The sequence below is a fragment of the Pezoporus wallicus genome, unplaced genomic scaffold (assembly GCF_028554395.1).
Source record: "Pezoporus wallicus isolate ANWC-B61680 ecotype Strahan unplaced genomic scaffold, APGP_CSIRO_Pwel_v1 contig_3952, whole genome shotgun sequence".
Classification (NCBI taxonomy): domain Eukaryota; kingdom Metazoa; phylum Chordata; class Aves; order Psittaciformes; family Psittacidae; genus Pezoporus; species Pezoporus wallicus.
This window is the reverse complement of record NW_026635034.1, coordinates 9,139,401-9,155,765: the sequence shown is the minus strand read 5'-3', so window position 1 is coordinate 9,155,765 and position 16,365 is coordinate 9,139,401. Positions and strand designations below refer to the sequence as shown.

General features: G+C 40.8%; 1 protein-coding gene across 2 annotated transcripts; it reads left to right on the top strand.

Moving 5' to 3' along the window:
- Positions 1-838: 838 nt before the first annotated feature.
- ARPP19 (cAMP regulated phosphoprotein 19) lies at positions 839-12,519 on the top strand. Of its 2 annotated transcripts, none has more exons than XM_057397643.1 (3): positions 839-1,029; positions 5,841-5,963; positions 9,234-12,519. In XM_057397643.1, the coding sequence occupies exons 1-3, from the start codon at positions 985-987 to the stop codon at positions 9,402-9,404; spliced, it is 339 nt and encodes a 112-aa protein (XP_057253626.1). In that variant the 5' UTR covers positions 839-984; the 3' UTR covers positions 9,405-12,519. The 2 variants fall into 2 exon arrangements, with proteins under 2 accessions (XP_057253626.1, XP_057253637.1); XM_057397654.1 differs by lacking the exon at positions 839-1,029 and adding an exon at positions 3,301-3,454.
- Positions 12,520-16,365: the final 3,846 nt, after the last annotated feature.

Below are 16,365 nucleotides of genomic sequence, written 5' to 3'. Positions count from 1 at the left end.
CTACTACACAATCCTCATCTCTGGACAAATCTCTGTTGCTTAAAATGACTCTTCCAACTACTGGTTTGGGGGGCTGTTAGTAAAATTCAGCTGTGGCAAAATCACTGACTTAAAATAGAAGCTGTAGACTTCTTTGATCCGACCCAATCTGTCCTCTTGATCTCAACCGCACAAAGCCTGCCCATACCCATCCCTCCTGGGTGTGCAGGAGCCGGTTCACAATCCGTGTGGGTCTGGGCAGGGTCTGCGGCGCGGAGGGAGAGCGTGTGCTGGCTCCCAGGGAGAGCTGCGGCGGGAGGGCTGGAGGTCAGAATCACAGGACAACAGCAGAGGTGCCAGGAAAGGACGTTCTGTGTAAGTAACGTAAGTGTGCATTCACTTAACTGAGTATTAAGTAAAAGCTGTAGCTTGTTCAATTCCCGTATTTAGGGATCCCTACGCATTTATTGACAGTGAGCTATTTAAAACCCTCCTCTATGTTCTGAGAGTCCCAGGGAGGTTATTGTTCTGCCAGGAACCAGACAGCGAGAAGCAGACTGAGAGGGAATAAAACACTTCATATACTTGAAACCCTGCTGTTAACAAGTTTCGACGATCTGAGACCTCCTGTCCTGTCAGCTGGCGTCTGGGAGTTAAAGCTTCTCAGGTCAAGCTGCCGAGGCCCCAAGAGCCCAAGTTAACCAACCAGCAAGCCCTTTTCTTGCCTATAGCCGGTGTGGGGCCGCGACGCGGAGCAGGGTGCCATGAGCATCCCCCTGCACCCGGTTCCTCCATCGCCGTAGGGCGCCCGGCACCGGACGTGAAGTCAGGGGGCGGGGACGGAAGCGGCTCCCGAGGGCGCGCGGAGGAAGTGTGGTCCCGGCGGCGCTCCGTCCTGCGGGCGGTCGCCATCTTGTGCGGGGGGCGGTGGTAGCGGTGCGCTGCGCTGCGCGGAGGAGCGGCGGTCGCGCCTCCCTCTCCCGCCCGTCCTGCTGCCGCGGCGCCATGTCTGCCGAGAGCCCCGAGCCCGCCTCGGCCGAGGAGCAGAAGGTGGGTGTCCGGCACCCCCAGCGCAGCACCGCCCAGGGGCAGGAGGCGCCCCTCGGGGCTTCTCCCGCCTCCATCCGCGCGGGAGCGGGGCCGCCATGGCCGGGTTTCCCTTGCACCGGGCTCCCTCAGCCAGGGAAGCCTCGCGGGCCACCGCGGCCTTTCAGGCAGCGTCTCCCGGTGCTGGCCGTGGCCATAGCCCTTCAGAGCAGCGCCGTGCAGGAGTGCAGTGGTAGCCGGCGGCTCTCTGCAGCCACCATCCGCCGCCGGTTCGGGCGGGATGGAGCTCGGGGCCTGTGGCGGGAGCGGCGGGCCAGGGCTGGAGGCGGAGGAGCGGCACCACCATGTTGGCTTCTGCGCTTAGGGATGTCTGTTCTCTAGTGGATCGCAGGCGTGCGTTGGCCTGGGCGGGCTCATGGCGCTTCCCCGCTCACAGGGCGCCCAGCTCTGCCTGCCAGCGCGTACCGCTGACGGGGCCTCGGCTCACAGCCGCGGCGGGAGACGGCGGTAATCCTGTGGCCAAACGCTGGTTTTGCTTTTAGAAACATTTCGGGTTTTGATGTAAGCCGTTTCAGAGGACGGATACCCAAAGCACAATGGCTGTGACCTGTTCTAATGTGGGCCTTTAGAGCGACCAACTGGCAGGGTTGTCTTGTGATGAAGCTATTACGTCATCTCTGTAGTTAATAATTTTACAGTTTAAGTGGGATTTGGCCTCAGGTGACTGTACTGTTAGCAGCTCCCATCTGCGGGCTGTGACGTTAAGAAGTCGTTTGGTTTTTAGTATCGTCATTGCTATGTGGACTCAGTTGCGATCTCCACAGCTATTTCTGACAGGGAGAAGTTATGAAACAAATACTGCTTTGGAGAACGCTGAAAGAAAAAGCTGGTTCTGTTTTAGCTATCAATTATTTGTTTAATAATTCACAGTTTGTAATATGAGTTAGATGAGGGTTAATATGGAAGGATACTATCTCCGTAGGTGCAGTATCAGAACCAACTTCTGTGGCAGGTCTGTAATCTGCTTTTAAATGCGTGCTCTGCAGCTTGACATAACGTTCATCTTGGGTGGACTGCTGGAGGGATACTGTGCCTGTCTGTTCAAAGCCTGTAAAAATAAGTCCCTGGCCTATGCAGCGCTCCTAGAATAGCTCTGTAATAAGAGCAGAGTAGAACATGTGGCAGCAAGTTTATTGTGATGCCTTCTAGTGTGTTCTGGTGAAGTCAGGTGACTGGCGCTGATTTTGCTAAGTTTCAGACTGAAGTCTTGAAAAGCAGTGCTTATGCATGGGCTTGAAAAATTACCCTTTATCTGACAGGCAGGAGTCCCATACCGGTATGCTAATTAAGTTTTAATCTGATGAGGTGTTCAAGACAAATTAATAACATCAATAAGAAGAATTTGGATTGCTGTGAGTTTATGTCCTGTTAGGATCCTGTGATATCAGTGCTATGCAGTATTAACCTCCACTAAAACTGTTTGTCTGCATAGGCAAAATTCAGTTAATGCTTAGCTCTGAAATATAAATAACCTATTTTGCAGTACTTATATATATATGCTTAAAAAAAGATGAAGCCCCTAAATGAACTTTGGGACAGCATTTTCATGGCCAGACCTCTTCTGGACTGTCCTACTATGCTTTCTGACGCGTGTGCATGTGTTAAGTGAGAAAGATGTTAAACAAGAGAGTGATACACATTGAAAATTTGCCAAAGACAAGCGTTTCCTGTTCTCAGTGTGAAAACTCAGGGTAGTGGCAGGGGGAAGTTCAACAACAAAGAAACTTTAGACATTGGAGAACATATGCTTGGGTGACTGATGTTTTTTGCCTTAAAAGCCATATTTTTTTCAGGAAGCTGTTGGCGGTGGTGCATTTTGTTTCTAGACTGGACTTTGCCACATAAGTTGGCTGTAGAGTTGTGCTCTTGTCCCTATTTTCCTATTTTCTGCGTTGCATTTTGTTTAATAATTTTTGCTAAAGGGGATGAACGCTTAATACCAGAATTCTAAAAGCCCGATGGCTCTTTCTTTAGCTGTGCAGTTTAGTTGTCCAACAGATACGGAACTTTATGCTGCTATTACCTCTGTAAAGTTTAAAAGCAAAAGCTATATTTAAATGAGTTAGGTAACTACTGCCTTCCTGGTAGATCCTTTTAATGAAGTAAGCAGACTTCATTAGCTGTGTCAAATTCCTGTAGAGATCTAAAATTATAGCTTTTGTGTGGTTGTTGCTAGGAAGAGGAGCGTGGTATATCTTGACATCCTCCCCCCCAGTCATGTGTTAGTCACTTTTTGTTGCTTCTGTAACTCAACGGAGGATGTTATAAATGTAAGATCAAGCCTTGCTGGCTTGAGTTAAAGCTGTTGCGGCTCAGCAACACATCTCCAGGAGTGCTGAAGACAGTCTAGTCCACAGAAGGATATAAGGTCAGGACATGCATGCAGTGATCTTCTCCAGAAAACTGTCTCGGCAGTCTGTGGTTTAAAATTCTTCTGAGCTGCAAATGAACATAATCCATTTGCTTTCTGAATTCTTCTAATTTCTTGGCACCCCTTGTATCCTTTGGCATGGATTCTGCAGCTTAACTCTATTTTATAGGAAGAACTCTTGTCTTAACTATTTTTTGAACCTGCCATGGCCTGGTTTTGTTTGATACCCCAAGTCTTTGTGTTGAAATTCTTCCATTCTTGTATATTTTTTTTTGAGTCTTAGTTGTTCTTGGTCATCAAGGGTAAGTGGCCATAGTCTGTATCCTTTTCAGCTGCATTGATGCATAACATGGCATTTTGTGCTTTGATTGCCTGCTGTGTGATGATTTGTGAGCCCTGTGAGTTTGCATAAATGTCTCCTTTGATGCACCATGAATACATATTTATGTAAGCTATTTATTGTTGGCTGGCTGTTCTTAAAAAAAGATAAATCTCTTGGTTAGTATTGGCAAAACATGCCCCCTGAAATGCTTTGTCTATTGGCTTAGCAGTGAGTACCCAGTGATTCAGCATTAGATGTTGAAAGTATTTAGCTGAAAGGATTGCTTTTGAGAAAATCCTGTCAGTGTCGGCATGATAATAAAGCACAGTAGGAAGGACAGCAGCTGAAGAATGGTCTTCATAACGTGAACAGTGGTCTTGGCTAGTATGATTGTATAGTGTGAAATAGCTCTATGTTCAGTAGTGTCAGGGAGACTTTGCCCTTTATGTGTATTTTTGTGTTTTGCATTGTATTGCCTAGCTCTGTTTTCATCTGATAAAAAGCATTGGTTCCTGTCTTCATAAAGGTTTTCTTTAACTGTTCTGACAATTTCCTTGGTAGAACTGTTAATTCAGATTCCCGCTGTATTGTGCAAAGCTCTCTTTCGTATGTCTTGGTCTAATGGAGCAGCTAGCCAATGTTACATTCTAAATCTGTTGTTATAACCTTTGCTTTTGAGGCTTCTTACCAGAAATATGTTGAATATTATATAGACTGTTGAGTTTTTATAAAGGAAAGTACTGGAGGTAGGCTAGTGTGGTGGCTCTAGTTCTTTGGCAGCTCTGGTTTAAATAGCTCCCAGCTGCTTGGTGTTCCTGTGCCCCCCCCCCCCCCCCGCTTCTCTGCTAACATACCTTTTTGTGCTGCTGCTTGGTTAAACAGACTGTGAAAACTGATCCAAAGGAAACACAGCCCAGTGGGGGGCAAGGTGGTTATTTTTCTGTTGAATTATTTTCTGTAATCCATTCATGTGGAGTACACACAATCATGCTGAATGATTCAAAGGATGGTGACATGGATGGAAAGGCTGTGAAGGGGATGCCTAAACAGCTCTAAGTGCATATGAAATCTTAGTTACAGATGAATGAAAGGCCCTCCTAATTTCAAAGATAATTCTTATTTCCTGCCTAAAACTAATTCTGTGACTTTGGATGATGATAACTATTCATCAGTACAGCAGTCAGTGGAAATAAATGTGTATTTTTCCTGAAGTAGCAATGATTTGCATGCAAAACAAAACAAAAGCCTTAGCCAAATACTGGAAAGTAGCAAAACAAGAATTTTGAATGGAAGATACTTTAGAAATGATGTATGAAGTATAATTTCATCTATTACATCAAGTTGCTACATGGACTGGATTAGAGGTCAGTGTTGAAAGACTGGATGAACAAATTGCAGTTTTTTCCCATTCACATTTTACGGTATACTCATAAAATAGGCATTTTATTTTACCTAAATGCACTACCTCATAATTTTAGGATAATTATAGATATATACAAATACGGTATTGTTGCTACTAATATGATAGCAGGCATGTTTTTGAGGCTGAGCAGCTTTAACACTGTTTCACAGTGAATATCAACACATTACAGTTAGAGCAGTTATGCAAACTAGATTGTGGCAATGCATGTGCTAGTCTGTCCGTGCAACTTTATGATCAAATGGGCAGTTGAAAAAATTCCTGTGGCTCTTCCCAACTCTCAGCATTTGTTTGTTCTTAGTGGAACCCTTGTGTTGACAAAGAAAAAATAAATTTGTTTAGGGGCATTTTTTATCCTTTTTTTTTCTTTCTTCAAAATCAATTTAATTTTGGTACAGGCTGTGAAAGAGGAATGCTTTGATTAGATTTAAACATGTCTCCAGGAAGGGTATCTAAGATGGGAGGCTCAACTCCTACAGTTGCTGTCAGTATTCAGGAGAGAATGTATGAAAAGGTCTAACCAAATAATTATGTTCACTTGGTAGCAGCAGTTGGCTGCTGGTGAATTACTTGTGAAGGGATTCTGCATAAATAGTTCCTTATTGTGTATTTCATTTACAGCATTGCTAATTGTCTTTCAGGAAATGGAGGATAAGGTGATCAGCCCAGAGAAAGTTGAAGAAGCAAAATTGAAAGCAAGATATCCTCATCTGGGCCAGAAGCCAGGAGGCTCAGACTTCTTGAGGAAGAGGCTTCAAAAAGGAGTAAGTTATTCATTGTTCACAGGGTATGGACACAAAATTCCAAAATCCCTGTATCTCTGTGTTTGGTGTTTGGGTTTTTGTTTCTTTTTCCCCCTGCTCCACAGGTCTTTATGAATAAAAGAGTGCTGAGAAATTTAAACATTGTCTGTGAAAGCACAAGGAAGACAAATTTGTTTCCACAAAACAAATGGCAGATTGGCAGGATAGCTGTTCTACGGCAGCAGTGGCTCAACTGCATTTTATAGGAAAAAATTGAACTTAAAAGCTGGCTCAGTGCTGCTGTGATAGACATCATAAAAGACTTCATAATAAACACTAAAGGTCAGAACCTCACCCCTGTTTTGTACTGATCTTGCCCATTCTTAAGTCCCAGAAATGACCGCTCTTGTTATCCATGTTTTAGCACATGAAAGCTTAGTGTCTGCTGAGTTACACCAAGCACCATCTGACATCAGCGGCTTGAGAATGGTGGTGTGATTCTGAATATATACCCTAAGGAAAAAAATAGCGATAGAAGAATGAAGAGTGAGTTCGTATTTCAGTATTGTTACACACTTAACCAGTGTCTCTCATTTTCTTAGTTATTCAGCTGGTTGTTTGGCTGGTTTTATTTTTAGTTTAATTATTCATAAAGGTGTTATGCAATGCCTTCCAGGCATGCTAGAAGCCTGTTCTTGGAATAATCCTAGAATATCACTTCTTCCGATGGTGCTTTTATTGCTGTCATGCTGTTTTCTTTTTCTTTTTTCCCCTTTTTTCCTCCTTTTTTTTTTCACTATTGTCTAGGCCCTTTGAGTGCATGCAACGACTCCAAGTATAAATCCTTCGCAAACGAGCTGTTGGAGTTTGGTGCTGATCTAATTCTGTACTACCTGGTAACATCTCGTGGGAATTGTTAAATGTTTTTCTGAAGAAGCCTTCTCTCATAAGTTGGAGCATATGCAGCATAGTTAATGGCTGCTGGGCATGGACAGGTAGATTAGGTGACTCCTTTTGTGCGTTAGGCTGTTAACATGATCAAAGTCAGCCTAAATTAGACTTCAGTGGGTTCAGTGCACATGTAGAGACAGAACGGAGAAGGTTAGTGTGTATTGCAATGGTAATACAGGAAAACAGCATCCACTCCCTAAGGACTGATGACCATAAAGGAATTATGGTTGCTTGCACTCAGTGTAACCATGAGGAAAACTCACCAACAGTAACAATTTGTACAATATCCTCATCTTGACGAAGTGAATGAGGAAGCATTTTTACTTGCTATAGAGCCTGGTGTATTTTGGGCTGCTTGGATTGCTGACGTTTACAATAGAGTGAGGATAGTGAGTATATTTTAGATCATGTTTCTGACATGAAGATACTGGGACAGACATTGTCAGTTCAAAAGGGATGATCAAATACAGGCCATCTATGAAAAGCTAGAGTAAATCAGAGGAAAATACAACAGTAAGTTGAAGGAGGTAATGGACTGATATTCTAACGCATGAAAGATGGTGGGTTTTCTCAGATGTTCTTCTAAATGTACGTACTTACCCATAGCCCAGATTTCCTTTGATTTGGCAACTAGGACACACTTTACCCATTGATAATTGCTCTCCAGAAGGAGTTCTGCATTGGGCACGCACACCATTATTATCACACTTTCTCCAGCATACTAGTAGATGAGGGTTGGAACTTGATGATCTTAAGGTCCTTTCCAACCCTAACTACTCTATGATTCTATGAGAACTATGTGATACCAAGTTCCTGTAGAAGGATTCTGTTTGGAGCTCTTGCATGGACAGAAATAGATATCCATTAACAGCAGTAACACATCTAAAGAGGGAGCAGTTCTGTTATTACCTCGTTATCATTTAAAAGTTTCTTTTGGTTGCTGTAGTCTTGAAGGGCAAAATAGGAAAGCCTCTTTCCAAATTAGGTTATGGTATAACTTGGTGTCTGGTCTGCAGATTGCAGTGTTAGAACATTATGGTATAAATAGGGATTACAGTATCTAAAGGACTGAATTGTGAAGGTTTATAAATAAAAGTGTGTGATTCATATGTACTACTGACTGCATGGGAAAACCAGATTTGGTAACTTAAGGTTCTTCTTCAGGAGGCCTTGCATAAACACCCACACCTGCTGCCCTTAGGTAAATGCCCGTTAAGTCAGGAGTTCAAGTTATGACTCTCTAACAACTGTTGAACGTTTTGCAGCTGGTTAGTTGTAACGAAAATGAAGAGTATAGTAGTAATACGTAGCCTGGAAGCACTTAAATGTAGCAGGTAGTGATGGCTGCTCAACTGACCTGTGAATAAGCCTATATAAAGCTAACTGGGGAGGGTCCTCTCCAGAGTTTGTGATTGTAAACGGCAGTTGCTAGTGTAAGTCTCCATCCTGAATCTAATTTTTTTGGCCTTATATGACAATTTGGTCAGAATCATGGGTTGCAAGTACCTTAACAATAAATGTCATAGTAAGATGTAAACAAAATAAACTTTTCCTGCAAAATGTATTAATAAGCAGTTGAAGACTTGATTCAGACCTTGGATGAAATTCTATGCCTCCTCTTACCATGGTGCAGATGAGTCATAACAGTCATTTGGCTTTAGCATCCATAGGTAACTTGTTATTTTTGGAATCTAACAGAAAACATCGTTAATGCTAATAAAAATATGCTGAAATAGTAAGGAACACTGCTTTAGAACTTCAAACTTAATGTACTTATTTTTGTATTCAGAAGAAACCTGGAGTGTGGGATAAGAATTTCCTTCACATAGTGGTTTTCTGAAGGACTGCACAGTAGATTTGACTTTGCTAATAATTGGTTTGGGAACTTTAGGGATGGTAGTTTCACTGTTTTAATGTATGCAGATAAGAGGGTTCCTTGTTAGCATGCAGTTTCATGCTGCTTTGATCTTCTGGTATGTTGAAGCAGGCTCTTTTCTCCACCTGCAGTTCATAGATTGTTTGGTTATTCTGTGTAGCAGAACTTGTTTGCTGCAACAAAATTCACAAATGCAAAGTTTCACTCTTGGGAAAGCAGGGGCAAAAGTAATGTGTGAGTTTAATGGTATATGTAGAACCATAAGTGTACATTTACCATTACTAATGTTAAGAGTTCAGATACATGTACCTAATAGTCCTTATAAGATTTTATTTTTAATAAACGTAAAGCTAACTGTGCCAAATCAGGATTTTATAACTGTGTTTAAAATTCAGAGAATATACTTTCTGTGTATGAATTCAGTAAGATTTCGGGCTTTTAAACATATGTGTTTTGTCTTCCAGCAAAAATACTTTGATTCTGGTGATTACAACATGGCTAAAGCAAAGATGAAGAATAAGCAACTGCCTACTGCAGCACCTGACAAGACAGAAGTCACTGGTGACCATATTCCTACTCCACAGGATCTTCCACAGCGGAAACCATCTCTTGTTGCTAGCAAGCTGGCTGGCTGACGAGAACAGCTGAACTGCATGATTATTCTCATTCCTGTTATTTCTCCTGAATAGTTATTTCTCACCCTCACATCCCCCTTTTTCTTTCTTACACTAAGTCATGAGACTGACAGCTTTGCAGGTAGCGATAGCATGTGCTGCTATTGTAAGGGAGTACTGTTAAGAGTAAAACGTTTAGTATTTGAACTAGTTGAGAACAATGCACTGAATAAAAAGGACAAGTTTGGTTAGAGCAATGTAATCTACTTGAAAATGTACATATTTGCCCATTTCCTAGTGTAGGACTGGTTCCAGCAAGTGACATCGCAAGTTTTACTTCTAATGTTTCTGCTTTTGTTATTTCATCTTAATTACAGCATATTTGTATTTAATATAACCTCCAGTTGTGTTGGGTTTTTCTTCCGTGTTTGAGTTTGTTGTCTAAAATAGAGGTTTAGACCACAAGTTGCTAGATGGTAAAGCATGTATTAAAACAAAGACCAGGGCTCTGATTGAATTTTGTTTCTGCTTTTGAACTTGAACGGCCTTAAACCTGTTTCAGCTTTAACAATAGAGTTTTTACTTGGGCAATATTTGCCCATTTGGTGTAACTCTTGTGAATCTAGTGCTTATTGACAACTGCCTGTTGAAGCTGGTATTCTTTTCAGTTCCGTAGCTTAGGACACACTTTTGTTGAAGATGTGAATGAAGTGTGCATGTGCATAGACTGTTGAATTCACTTTTGTGCCATTTTTGTAAATACAATAGTTTTGCACAACCTTTTGCAAACGTCTATTAGTTTTACATTTTAAAAAGCAGATAATGTGCCAATCAAAGCACAAGTGATTCTGTATCTTTCAAAGTCTTGTCCTGAAACTAAGAGCCCAGAATCTTGCTACTGAAAGTTAAAATTGTATACCTGAAATTTGGGAAACACTTTTACACTTGACTAATCCTTACGCTTTTGCAGTTGTATATTTTGATTTTGCAAGTGTCCAGCATTCAAATCTAAATCTGGAGTTTGTACCTGTATTTGGAGACAAATGCCCTTTCAGTTCAGCAACTCTTCAAGCTTTTAAAGCTGAAATGCTCTATCTAATAACATGGAAGATGGATAAATGTACTGTTCTAGCGAGTTTTCTGTGTGGCAAACACCAAATCTAGGCTTGCTGAGGTTTGATATGCAATTGTCCTTGGGCTATTTTAGACTTCTAGAAGGAGAAGGCTATAATTTTTGTTTTCTTGGCCTCCTAAAGTGGTAGTAAAATACCTCCTTTTCTCTCTGTTATACAGCAGCCCCTCATTGGCTTTGGAGAAACAAAGAACTGGAAGTGGTATTTATACAATGACGTATTGAGAAATAGATAACTTTTCATGTCAGAAAATAGGAATGAATTTCAGTTCATCTTCATGATGCAGGTCATAAGTACTAGATAGCCAGAATACATAGTTGATATAAGGCAGGTAACTTGATGCATTTAAAAGCATGTTTATTTAATGAAATCGGAATACTAAAAGCACAGTATGATCCATAATGTAATTGATTTTCATATAGGTAACCACAGCCTTTATCTTTGGGAGTTTAGAAACTTTTAAGAAGATCAGTTTACTGAATACCTTTTTCTTGAAAGCAACAGTTCTGAAACAGCCTGTTGTAAGCACTAATGTGGGTATTACAAAGCACTCTTAAAGATGCATGTTTTCAGAAGGATGTGCTTTTATTGACGTATTCAGAAAGGTCTTAGAGGATAAAGGACTGCCAGCTGAAAATGCTGGCCCATATCTTGTGTAATGCTCACTAGTCTAAAGACAAACATAAGAAAATGATCAAGAGAAAATGAATAATCTTAATTTGGTCCTGTTTTGATCAGAACATGGGCAAAGCATTATTGGTGTCTGTGTAATGTCTTCGGTTCAGAGAAGTCATTCCAGATAATTTTGAAATTGCTAACCTGGTTCTCTTCAAGTCTATATAGCACCTTCCTAATAAATCAGTGGGCTCTGTCAAATCTGTCCTGATTCCTCATACTCCACTAGTATTATAAAAAAAAAGTGACTTTTGCAGAACAGGTTGGAGAAATGAACCTACTTGACTTCTTTACATAAGAAAGTAGGCTGGGACAATAGCAGGGAAGCTGGATATATTGAAGCAAACTGCTTTTTATAGATGTTTGTCCTAATGTGAAAATCCCTCTTTATTTTTGTATGTATAAATGAAATTGGAACTTAGTGATAGGACTGGGCCTGAAGCAAATTTTGAATAACTTAAGGTGACTTGCTGTGTGTTGTCTGGTGCCACTACTCTAGCTCACAGAAGGTGAGCTTTCTTGATGTTTGGGAAGGTTTCAAAACAAAAAACAGCCATGGAAATTTAAACATTCCACTCACTTAGTTACAACTTAGCTGGTCCTGCTGGTTGGACAGCACAAGCTCTTCTGATGTTCACTCAGTGACTTGCAGCTCTTAATAATACTACAAATTCAGCTCTGAATATATTATCCATGTGTATATTTGAAGTACTGTAATACTAACTAGGTCAATGACTGATTATGAGCCTTCACATCTGACAGACCTCAGCAGCAGGCACAGCTATTTTGGTTCTATACACTGTATAAAACTTAAGTCCTATAATCACTTAACAGTAAATCAAACATGACTGCAAATCGATGCTTACTTGCAGGTTACTCCAGCAAGATAACTCAGCTATCCAAACTTATGTACATAATGTATTATATGAGTTTTACCATTTGATAATTGCCTTTTTCAAAGAAAACCTGTCCACGCTGTAGACTGGCAGTCCCTTTCATATCTTGCCTTTAAAGATAGAAGTGTTTAGTTATTATAGTAGTACTCATGTAGGCTTATAATAGCAGATAGCACCGTTTTATTTGAGATAGTTAAGTGGATTAATTACAACTTCACAGATATGTCCCCAAATCTGTAACACCAAAGGCTTCCCTCTCATTGTTCTTGATGTAGTAGGACAGTGTTTGTGTAAAGGCCACAGGAGTACATTTTGTTGGACATACTTACACCCAGTCGAGATGTTAAGGTGATAAAATTGTCAATTGTTCTTTACAAACTTACACATTGTATAGTATACAGAATAAATTGATCTACTTAGTTTTTATTGCAACATGTCTTGTCTTTACTGTGGTTTCCTAAAAGATATGGGATACTTCGGTATTCTCCATGGAAAATTTCTGGAACCTAAATCTTGGTACTCTGTATCACTAAAAATACAAGTAGGCTTTGGTTTCTAGTATGTTAGACTACAGAATTACTTTAATGTAATCACATTTATATATATTTCAGTGCTTATTTTTCTAATAAGGCAATTAAAAGCTTATTGTTTGAAAACTCCGTAACAGATGATTGTTTTGGTCCCTTGCACTGAGTGAAGGTGATATCTGGGAATTAGTTTGGCATATAGAAGCTTGCATTGCTAAAGACTATTGGCCTGAATGTGGCAGCATTTTCAAGAAATCAAGATGCTGCAAAAAGTCTAACTAATTTTATATTCGGGTTGACTCAGGTGCTGATCTTTGTGCATCTTGAAGATCCATGTGGTATATTTACACGATTAGCTGAGTTGCCAAGGTTGTAGTAACCTTCTGTACTCTGCATCTCTAACTAAGGAGAAAAATGTCTGATTGAAGTAGTGTTATTCAGATACGGTGCTGGGGCAGTGCAAAGGCTGCATGAACACTGGCATCAGTAACCTAAAGTACCTTACCTGAATCTCTGTATGGGGAGTGGCATCAATCTTCAGGCAAAGAGAAACTTTTCAAATATAGGCTTAATGGTCAAATCGCTTTCTAATTAGAGCTGAAGCACGTGCAGTTGCACAAACCTGTGCCCAGAGAAGCTTCACATTTAACGGCTGTGCTCACAGAACATGACCATGTCCTTCAGGGAGGAGGCCAGACTGCAGTAGCTTGTTTGTTTGATGACTGGGGGGCTTTCTGAAGGCTAGATTGGAGGAGCACACAAGTGGGATAAATGTTTTTGTTAATTTAAGGTGGTGTTGGGCTGAATGTGTGGTTTGGTTATTTATTCCTGCTGCAGTACTAGTGAGCCACCCTCTTTCCAGATTCACAGATTTGGCTTCCCAATTTCTGACATTTCTAGATCCAGAGTAACTTGAAATCTGAAAATTTCCATGCATATTCAAAGCATTCATTCCCACTAAATACTATCTTGAAAATGTTTCTGGAGTACAAGCACAGAGGCAGACATACCCTTGAGCTCAAGTGATGTACTTGGAAAAGCAGTAGTTCAGGGACAGGTGACAGAATTGTCAGTGTCATTCTCCGGCAGTACATCTTTGTTACAGTGAGGATGCTGGTTGATCCATGTTCAATAATAAATATCCGTATTTATAGGAGGCACAGAACTCTATTCACTTACTGCTTTGGAAAATACTGACAAAGTCTCCACTGATTTCACAGAATCACAGAATGGTTTGGGTGGAAGGGACCTTAAAGATCATCTGATTCCGACCTTCCTCCTATGGGCAGGGACACCTTCCGTTCAGAGAGATGTTTCTTTGACTTTAGTTTAAAATGGGAAGATGAAATACTTATTGTTTCTGACTTTGTCTAAGTTTAATAACATATTTCAGTTGGGTTTAGCATTTTTTTACTTTACTGCAGAACAGTGTTGTAGCTCCTGTTAAAGAGGACTATGGTTGGATGATGTCAACTTCCCTTGACAGTATTATGGAATAATCAAATGACATCTCCACAGAGACTGGATTCAACCGCTGCTGGTACTTCTGCATTAGCATGGTAGGGTTGCTTCCTTACTGGGTTTGAGTCAAAAACCAACTCTTTGTCGTCCTTGAGTAACAGGATTTTGACTAAATGCACGGCATTGAATTATATGGCTGTAATTACAAGAATGCTTAAATGCAAGAATGGGAACTGGATTCTACTGATCTTCAGGTCTGTTTGCAGGTGGTGGATTTTATACTGTTGAGAAAAATTTGGCTAATGCATCGGAAAGAAAATACATACGTGATGTTCTAGAGACAAGTGAAATCTTCCTAGTGTAGGCATAGATTGAGGCAAGCTTTTTGTATGGAAATTTCATTATGTAGGTTTTGTCTTTTCTGTAAGGCCAGAAAAAAACCTATAGTAAATCGCAAATATTGGTGGGAGAATATGTGCATGGAACAGGATTTTATTTCTTACGTATCTCGTGCATGACATTTCAGAGTTCTTAACTGATAACTGTTCGGTCAGTGCCAGCTGAAACCAGCCCGGTTTGTTTTCTGCAGCTAAAAGTTACAGGCCTAATCCTTGTAGTGTGAGAATATGGGAAAGAGTAAGTGGAGGATTTTAGCCTATGAATTTCTCAGTTAGCTTTGTCTGTCTTTCCAGTGATTAGTTACACCAATGGTCCATGCTGAATATACAAATGCTTTTCTGAGGGAGTGGATAGGCCCATCCACTGTGCCATATAAGCTATCTCATGTTCTTCATATTACCACTACATATTGTTTCTGTGCCTGCAATGAATTCCCTTTCTTGTTTGGCCAACAGAGAATCCACTGCTCACTTGTGGTACAGTGTGACAGTTTGGAGAATTTTTCTGCCACAGCTGAACAGATTATGGATGTAAACATAATGGAACATAGATGGAAGAGAAAAGATAGATGCTTTGTAGTCACTTGTGAAAAAAATTACATAAACTCAATTCATAGGATTATTCCTCTTTCGGTTTGGGGTTGTTTTGTTGTTTTTTTTTTTTTGATTGGCTTCGATTCAGTATAAATTCTTCATGTGGACTGTGTCAGCTACATGAGCTGTACATTGACAGCTCGAATACCCTGGGATATATGCTCTGAAATCAAATGCCATAAATGGTCTTTTTGAAAAGATGCTGTGCAAGACACAAGATGAATCTTGCCAGCAACTGCTTGATGCAGGATATGCATCTTAAAGTAACAATTAGGTAGTCAGTCTAAATGCATTACAAACAGGTTGTTTCTTGGCAACTTTCGGTGCCCCCGATTCCTGTCCTTAATGACAGATTTGAAATCCTGGTTTATACAAATTGTGTCAAATCATAGCGTATTTTGGACTTGGATATCTATTTTTTGCTGGGGCTTATAATTACATTTGGCTTCTGAGCTCCAGCTGTGAATGGCTGATACAATAATCCACAGCCCAAGCAAACTCCTGAAGTGAGTCTTTGAATTTAGAATAGATACAGTGAAGAAAGGGTATTGAATACTGGATGTGAAGCAGCAAACAGAACAGAGGGTCCTGTCCCTTGTGAAAACAAAACAGATTCACGATTCAAACCTACAGATTCTTAGATGAAGTCTGTTAATGGGGAGTGGTTACACTGTTAAATGAACCCCAGATCTCTTTTGTGTTACACATGAAAGATGAGTGGCAGCTTTAGGATATATCTCTCTTTTGACATAGTGCTCATGTGAAGAGCAGCTGTGCAAGCTTAGCCAAAAACCCCACTGCTGACCTGGACAGCAACTTACAGGAATCTGGTCTGGACTCCTTGTAGGAATGAAAGGAAAAGCCAAAAGCAGTTTGGTGGAGTGTGGCAAAAGTCACTGTTTGGAACTTGTCTGTATGTTGGACCACTTGTACTGGTAGGAGGCACTGCTACGGGGAAGAAGGAAAATACAGAAAGGTCATGTAGCTTCAGTTCTGCTGTCAAAAGAACTCTTGGTGTATTGTGAGCTATACAAAACACCCACTAATGATTCATAAAGCAATGAGGTGCCACTTTAAGACCTAGGCAGAACATGGATTATGCTTTTCATTCCCTTTTGACACAGACATTAAAACTTCACAGATATGTGCTGTCACTTCGTGGTGAGAACTGGTCTTGCTTTTCGACAAAACTCTTTTGGGCCCGGTTCTCTTCAGTGTTTTCCGTAGCGTTTTCAATGTAAAGAAGCAATCAATCTGGAAAAGATGGTAAACAATGCAAGGATGGGATCAGGATCAGA

What these genes read in the sequence shown, in the direction of transcription:
- ARPP19 (XM_057397643.1), top strand. Translation starts at nt 985, where the DNA reads ATGTCTGCCGAGAGCCCCGAGCCCGCCTCGGCCGAGGAGCAGAAG. An exon ending in CCTCGGCCGAGGAGCAGAAG is followed by an intron (nt 1,030 to 5,840) that starts GTGGGTGTCCGG and finishes ATTGTCTTTCAG; the next exon opens with GAAATGGAGGATAAGGTGAT. An exon ending in GGAAGAGGCTTCAAAAAGGA is followed by an intron (nt 5,964 to 9,233) that starts GTAAGTTATTCA and finishes TTTGTCTTCCAG; the next exon opens with CAAAAATACTTTGATTCTGG.